Source organism: Bactrocera neohumeralis, unplaced genomic scaffold, assembly GCF_024586455.1.
Source record: "Bactrocera neohumeralis isolate Rockhampton unplaced genomic scaffold, APGP_CSIRO_Bneo_wtdbg2-racon-allhic-juicebox.fasta_v2 ctg3087, whole genome shotgun sequence".
NCBI classification, from domain to species: domain Eukaryota; kingdom Metazoa; phylum Arthropoda; class Insecta; order Diptera; family Tephritidae; genus Bactrocera; species Bactrocera neohumeralis.
This window is the reverse complement of record NW_026090524.1, coordinates 1-8,631: the sequence shown is the minus strand read 5'-3', so window position 1 is coordinate 8,631 and position 8,631 is coordinate 1. Positions and strand designations below refer to the sequence as shown.

At 34.1% G+C, this 8,631-nt stretch overlaps 1 protein-coding gene across 1 annotated transcript; it reads right to left on the bottom strand.

The window, feature by feature from the left end:
* Positions 1 to 4,346: 4,346 nt before the first annotated feature.
* LOC126766930 (FERM domain-containing protein 5) lies at positions 4,347 to 5,288 on the bottom strand (the record flags this gene model as incomplete). The annotated part of the gene is made up of 4 exons (XM_050484590.1): positions 5,152 to 5,288; positions 5,053 to 5,095; positions 4,787 to 4,960; positions 4,347 to 4,718 (listed from the first exon to the last, which is right to left on the bottom strand). Coding segments are annotated over exons 1-4 (670 nt in total), but the record flags the coding sequence as incomplete, so codon positions are not given.
* Positions 5,289 to 8,631: the final 3,343 nt, after the last annotated feature.

Here is an 8,631-nt window from a genome sequence, read left to right as displayed (position 1 = left end):
CTTGGATTCCACAATACCCCTGAATCATTATCATTTTATAGAATTAGTCTTTCTTTTTCTTTTAGATATTACAAATTCAATGTAATTATTATTTATTTTCAGGTATTAATAACTTTTGTTTTGTTTCAATCTTTTTTCAGATATTTGTCTTTTATTTTCAAGTATCAATAATGTTTTTCTTTAATAAATCTTTTGTATAAACGGAACTGCTCAACAAAAATAAAATCAGATTTGAAATACAACCTCAGCCGAAAACATTCTTTTTATTTATATTTTTTACTTCCCCTCACCAGTGGTAAGGAGTAAAAGAAAATAAAAAAAGGAAATATTTCAAGTAAAAAGCAGTGCCTATCACTTATTACCCCCCAACCGAGGTAAGGAATAAGTGACGCAACGCAGCAATAACTTTAACTTAACAAATAAGAATAAGCTATTAACAGATGCGCTGTAAAACACGGTTGACCGTTAACTTTATGTGCTGATATAACCAAAGAAGTTAGTACCAATATGTACTTAAAAGTAAAATTTACATTCATTAAAATGTAACTTAACATTAATTGATATTTATTTATATGCATATTTAATTGATACAATACGAGTATTGTTTTTGAAATAAGTTTATTTTTTTATTTATTTATGTATATTTTTTTAGAAATTGTAATCAACCTAATAGAAAAAGGCAATGGACGTGCAGGATATTTTGAGTTTGACAGTGGAAGCTTTGAAGCATAAGTTACGAGAAATTGGACTGAGTGTTCAAGCTAGAAAATGTGAATTAAAAGATAGGTCATACATTTCGGACATATGTTAGAGGATGAAGATGAAAGTGAAAGTAAATTACGTTCAGTGACAATGCTAGAGGCAGCAACCTCTCGCCAAGCCAATATAGTGTCCAACCCGCAGTTCACACTGAGGGATGTGGAAGGAAGTATTTCATTGTTTAATGGTACAGATGAGCTGAGTATTGACAAATGGTTAGAAGAGTTTGGGAATAACGCGGTAATTTTAAATTGGAGTAGTTTACAAGAATTTGTGTTTGCAAAGCAGCTTCTTAGAGGGACAGCCAAATTATTTGTGCGTAGCTAGACAGGAATCAGAAGTTTCAATTCTCTTAAATCAGCGTTAAGGAGTGAGTTCAGTGCAAGACCAACATCACTCGATATTCATCGCACATTACAGAATCGTCGTAAGAAGAGTAACGAAAGTTTTCGCGAATATTTGTAGCCTTTGATAGAAATTGCCAAGACAGTGGGCTTAGATGGCGAAAGTTTAATTTTGTATTTTATTGAAGGAATTCCAGATTCGAAATTAAATAAAACAGTCACGAACAACTCAAGAGCTCAAAGAGCAGTTAAGAGTATATGAGACAGTACATGATTCTCGAAAGCCTTCAAGCAGAAAGAAATCATGGCATGGCGCATCAACGCAGGGAGAACCAAAGGTCCAAAGAAAATGCTTCAAGTGTGGAAGTGAATCCCATTTGGCCAACGGTTGTGATAAGATAAAGCAGATAAAGTGTCAAGTGTGGACATATAGGTCATCGTCAATTTGAATGCGATCGTAGAAGCGACGTACATATTAAAACAGAATCAAAACGCAGCAACGCTTTAACTGTTTGGAGTAAGAGTACCATCTTCAAGCCAATAAAGATGTGTGACTGGACAATTAGTACTCTAATAGATATGGGTGCTGACGTGAGTTTGATGAGGTATGATATGTATAACAGTGCAGGGATTTCAAAGCTTAGCGACAATCGTTTGATCCTGGGAGGGATTAAAGGCAGTGAGGTACATATGTACACCAGGTTGTTTTGAGGTAAATATCGAAGCGGATGGGATTAATTTCATAATATGGGCTGAATGATTTGCTATGCGAAGTCATTCTGGGAAACGATATTCTGAAGAGCATAAACATTTTTTGTAGTGAAAAGGGAGCTAAATTCAGCAGGAAAGAGCTGAACATTTTAAATAATGAAGATAATTTAGAGACAAGGCATGTACTTATGTATGTCATAGTAAAAACGAAAGCAATATCGTAGACGACAAGGAGTTTAAAGTAACGGAAATAGAAGACAACGTAAATGGCAGTACTTTGACTCTAACAGAATTTGCTGCACTTTGCGTAGCCCTTAAAGAAAAACATACAAATTCAGATCTTGATTTGGGCCATTTAAGAAGCGAATATGCGGATAAAGTCTTAAATATGGTTCATGTTTTTAAACCAGTAAAGTAGGCACAATCACCTATGCACATGAAGATTCTAGTAACAGATGATATTCCTGTTTACCAAACACCACGTGTTTCAGCCGCTGATCATAAGAAAATATTAACATAACATAATTTGTTGAGTGAAGATATAATTCGACAAAGCAACTCTGAGTATTCTTCTCCAGTTGTTTTGGTATCAAAAAAAGATTGTACGAAAAGGCTTTGCTGTGACTTTAGAAAAATAAACGAAAAAATAATACGCGATAACTTTCCAATGGTACTAATCGATGATATGTTGGAAAAGTTACAAAGGGCTAGTTTGTTCACTACTCTAGAGCTTGCCAATGGATTTTTTCATGTTCCCGTGGATGAATGTTCAAAACGATACACATCGTTTCTAACATACGGAGGGCAATATGAGTTTAACTTCGTCCCTTTTGGACTTTCTAATTCACCAACTATATTTTGTCAATACATTTCATCAATATTCCGAGATTTGATACAACGAGGTATTTTAGTCATCTATATGGATTACATTATCATCCCCGGGCAGACCATTGAGGAAGGAATTAAGAAATTAAGAACTATGTTAGCAAGAGCTGCAAAATACGGACTACAGATTAAATGGAAAAAGTGTTCTTTCTTGAAAAAGAAAATCGATTTTTAGGATATGTCATAGGGAACGGTAGTAACGTTCCCTAAACGAGCAGCAGCAGTTAGCGTTTCAACAGTTAAAATTAGCTCCGGTGTTGCAAATTTATAATCCAAATGCACAGACGGATATATGTACACACTGATGCTTCTATGTATGGCTACGGTGCCGTGCTACTTCAGAAAAACTCCGAAGATCAACAATTTCATTCCGTACAGTTTATGAGTACGAAAACTACTCCAGCGGAGGAAAAATGCAACTCCTATGAACGTGAGTTGTTAGCGATTATCCAAGCATTAAAGAAATGGCATGTGTATGTGTTAGGTCAGAAATTCCGGATTGTAATAGATTGTAATGCCTTTACAATGACCATTAAGAATCGTGACGTACCATTACGAGTTGGGCTATGTACTTACAGGACTTTGACTATATCATAGAACATAGAAAAAATTCAAGACTGCGACATGTTGGCGCCTTGAGTCGAGTTGCATGTATGTTTATAGAAGATTCGGTCGCGTATCGCTTAAGGGTGGTTCAAAAGTCTGATGAGTGGGTCAGAACAATTATTCAAGTTTCAGAAAAGAGGGTCACTAAATACTGTTACTGTAGCAGAATATATAATATGAAGGGGTGGAACGCTTCATTTGGGGCTAATGACGGTGCAGGACGGCCGATTGTGGGAGTGGAACCTGTGGGTCAAAAATCCACACGTAGCCGTCGTGGCACCTCTGATGCACCTCTGACCAAAAACTACGTACATATACTTAATTCGAACAACACTCGAACAATATTCGAACTATGTATATGGTCGAGCATAGTAGAGAATAGTAGTACTGAGGTAGTCAAGAAGGGCAGACAAGACGTTTCGTCATTCATAATATTTTTTTTTTCATTGAGTTATAAAATTCATAAGAAATAAAAAGTTTTCCCAAAAATAATCAAACTTTAACTGTTAATATCTTTTAAACGGTTGGGTTTACAAAAAAATCATTTGAGACCTTTTTTGTAGAGAATTCAATTTCCTACAAAATATAAGGAACAAGATATTTTTTTCAAGTAGTTTGAAGCGAGGTATAAATTTTTTTTATCTAATAATAAGAAAAAATAGTAAACTGTATGTAGAAGGACCTTCCCGTTACAATTAAGAACTCATGCTTGGAGAGGCTTTCTTAGAGGTGTCTAGGAACCTATTTTTCCGAGTACCAAACGAAAAAAATTTTTTTTTGAATCACCCTAATATGTATATATATGTATATTCCTATATGTATCTACATATCTCCATTAGTGTTAAGTGATACAAACAACTGTTAGGTGAACCAAGCTATTAATTTCTACATGGTGCAAGAATATAAAAATATTCGCATGACGATTGTGGAGCACAAAGTTGTTCATGCGAAAGTAATACGTTAGACATTAGAACTTTTTTTTTTTTTAATTTTAAGTGTTAACTATTAATTTATATTATATTACATAAAATTTAAATATACTTACAATTTCTCTACTTGTGTCCATATAGCCTATATGCGCTATAAACATTTTTCCTTCAAAATTTAATTTTCGTATATCGTTCCACAAGAAATGTTGAGTACGTTTTCCAGAAATAAATGCGCTTATTCCAGAAAAATTTATTCCAATATACATTTGGACACCCTGATGATCTTTTACATAATGAGGTTCTGTACCATATGTTTCCAAATTGCGAGTTATTCTTAAGAACTCATTTATTACAATGATGGGATCTTGACCAGGTGTTCGTTCTCTGTGCTTCTTAATAATTTTTTTTTCAATTGCATCTGTTTGTCGAGCAGATAGCCGGAGGTTTGATAAGTAGTCACCAGTGTGTATATTTTCATCGTAGTCTGAAAATTGTTCTGCAAAATTACAAAATAAACTATGCATTTACACACAACTAATTGAATGATTGTACCTTGTACAATTAGAGCTCCCAAAGTTACTATCTCATTACTAGAACAATAAATACGTCCATGGTTAAGATCACGCTTCAATTGTTTATACAACAAAACCCTTACATTTAAACTTAAATGAAACGGATCCGCTGGATAAAATTTTACTCGAAATGAGAATATTAAATGATGTATATCTGAAATAAAAGTATAAAGTTATCATAGGTATAATGTAGATATTTATAATGTATTAAGATAGCATAGATATGTGTTTTAAAAAAGTATTCACCTTTACATTGCTTTATTATAAGTTTTCCTAAATCCAACCATTGCTGCAAAGTGAATAATTTTTTTTAATTATTTTGTCAGCTTAATCTTTTCGGCATACTCTTTGTTTGGTATTATCCACAAAACGCAGCCCAAAATAATCCTTTTCCTTTATCTCCAACCGTTGGCACAGTCGGTCCATTAGATAACTTCCTTTGTGAGTGTCCTGAAAGAAAAAGAGGCGATTAATAAAATGCGTTGTTTAAATGAGTTAAGCTTCCCCCACTCTATCTTGGAAAAACTGGCTACCCTAGCACAACTCAACTCCCCTGAGAAGAACACCACGCTCAACATCTGAAAACAACATGTCCTAATACACCACATCTGGGGACAAATTGGATTTCACCACAGCAGATGACAACTATCTAATCACTAACAAAAGGATTGGATCATCGCTGCTTTTGTTTTACATTCGTACGACACACTGCGCACATCAACATTCGTCGACAAGACATTCGATTAGATACTGCGCCGCTTCAACATCTCGCTACACTACCGCGATTATACCTTTCGACCTCCATCCACGAGAACTCGATCGCCAGCTACAGCAAGTCGGAGCAGGATTCTCGCCGCCCTGTTTGTCGACACTTATTTTTATTAAAATTAAATTGTGTAACATTTTTCATAATATAAATTATAATTCTGTTGATGAGATTGTGAAAATACAAACAAAATTCATTTTTTATCAAATTCATGACCTTCGAGCCTTAACGAAAGGCACTTTCGGTTTATCACAGTCCAATTAAAAACAATAATAATCAACATAAATTAACATAATAACGGTAATAAATAAATTTAGTGGCAAAAACCAAACGAAGTGCGATAACGATGGTGAAATAAAACAATATCCAGGGCAGTGCGGTAGAGGTGCAGTGGCGAACAAAAAAAAATATATATAAAACAAACAAAATCAATCAAGGGAATATAATGCAGTGACCCAAACAAAACAAAGTGTAGTGACACAAAAAAACAAAACCATATGTACTTACATATATAAGAAAAATATTTAACCCAAAAATTTATCATCATCATTTATCATCAGACCATGAACGTCAAGCGTTTTTCATGAAATATTTCTAACGGTATTCCGCGAGTAAAACACAAAGCATAAACTTCAGCTGTTTACATTATTTCCAATGATATGAGCTCAAATCTGTGTCGGTCCCTGAATTGCGCTGTTCATAAAAATAGGAGTGTGAGCTACCAAGTGGTATAATATATTTTTATTTAAACAAAATCTGTAAAAAACTTAAAAGTAAGTACAAAAAAATAAAAACGATGAGATTTTTTAAAGAATAAGTCATTTATTTTAATTAATGGGCAGAGGAAAACATCGCAGCGACAAAAAGAGTGAAATGATTAAAAATCTTAAAAAAAAATGAGAAAACTTATAAAGAAATTAAAGAAATACTCGGGTGCTCTGTTCAAATGATATCAAATTCCCTGTCCTACAAAAATAAAGCCGAAACACGTGGTCGAAAACGCAAAACTACTAAAGTAATCGATCGACGCATACTCCAGCGGTCTAAAAAAAATCCCAAAGCGTCGTGGAATATAATTTATTTAGTCCGCAAAAAATTGATGTCCAACTGGCAACTGGCAACCGGAAAATCGATAAATATTTTGTGGACATGGATAGTTTTATTTGATGGCACAGGGTCTGGGCCGTATATCCGGAATATAATCCACAATACACTCACAGACCGTCAAACATGGTGAAAAATGGTGATAGTTTGGGGAAGTTTCTCGTTCAATGGCGTGGGACCAATCCAACTGATAAACGAAACCACGGATCAGTATGTGTATGTGGACATATTGAAACAAGTTATGGTACCATACGTTGAATGGAATATGCAATTAAAGTGGTTGTTTCAGCAAGATAACGACCTAAAACATACAAGTAAATCTGCACAGGAATGGTTTCGGGTAAATAAAGTTGAGGTTATGTCGTGGCCTACTCAGTCGCCTGACCTTAATCCCATAAAAAATTTATGGGCAGATATTAACCGTAGATCATCATCAAATACAAGGGAATTATGGAGCATTTTTTCATTTCTATGTATTACTAAAATTTTAAAAGTGCATAGAAAGACTGCATAAAATGAACAATTCGTGGATAAAAAATAAATTAATAAAATTCTTGCTTTTGTTGAAAAACATAACTTTGTATTTTATATTGTGATGCACTCCTATCATTTTTAACACAACTGTACATATGTGTGTACAATATATCAGTGAGGTGACAAAAATGTGAACAGAGTGGAGAGAAACAAAACAAAGTTCAACAAGCAAACAGTTCCAAAAAAACAAAAGGAAAACACACAAACCGGGGGCGAAATCACCAATATAAAAATATTATAAATACAACAAACATACGGGCGCGAATTTAAAAACATAAACATACATACAAACAAAAATACGCACAAGAAGCTAGGCAGCTGGAAGAAGAAAAGAGGAATTGGCAAGAAAAAGGGCATATACACACATTCTATGTTATACCCTACGAAACCCAAGTGAGCGTATTCAGTTCATATAAACTAAATTTATACCGCATATATGTACATATGTGGAATTCGAATTGATATCCGAATTTTATAATTCATCATAATTAACAGATAAGTGGCAATGTCAAATAGTGGATGCCAATTGTGGATTAGAAGTTGTGGACGGTAAGGCTTAGCGTCCATCATAGCGAGATTAGTATGATGGTCATTCCTGATTGTAACGCGGAGCAGTGTAGTACTCATTTTATTGAGCTAGAGATATTCTTGTGTGTATCTCTAAAGTGCCATATTATTCAGTTTTCCCGTTTAAGCGAATTTTGTGATTAACATTCTAAATTGTAACGCCGGGCGTAGTAAAACGCTCCGTGCTGATATATGAGCCACTCCGTAGAGTTTAGGGGGTATTCTGTTCTAGGATTTTGAAAAAAATATTTTGAAAGTTTAGACTTTTTTTGAGGTGGTTGACATGATATCTCAAGTTCTACTGAACCGATTCCTTTGAAATTTGGTGTATATCTTCTTTATACAAAGCTCTATCGTGTTTGCATTGGATTTCAAAAATTTTGATTTGAAGTATTTTTAAAAAATTCGAAAAGGTTGAAAAGATCGGGTCAAAAAAATTTTTTTTTCAAGCCGACGTCATTTTGTTATGTTTTTTTTTTGTTTGAAAATGGTCAACCCGATAACGACATCCTTGCTAATGAAGAATCTTCTTGTTTTTTGTGTTTTAGATCTCTACAAGGGTTGAAATCACATTAACCAGGACACACCGTTTTTTTTGAAGCACCCACTCCACCGGCCCGTATCTCCACGAATTTTTTTCATTTTTTTTATCTTAGTTAAAAAAATGCCTAAAATTCATGCGTCTTGACCAGAATACCCCCTTAAGTTATTTTCGACCCTCAGTGCTAATTTGGTGACTTTTGGCTAATCTAAATCTAAGTGATACGTTTATATGAATTTTATTGTGAATAAAGCAAACCATACGTAATATAAAAGTGTACTTTAATTCCGTAACATCGAAAATTCTAGAATTC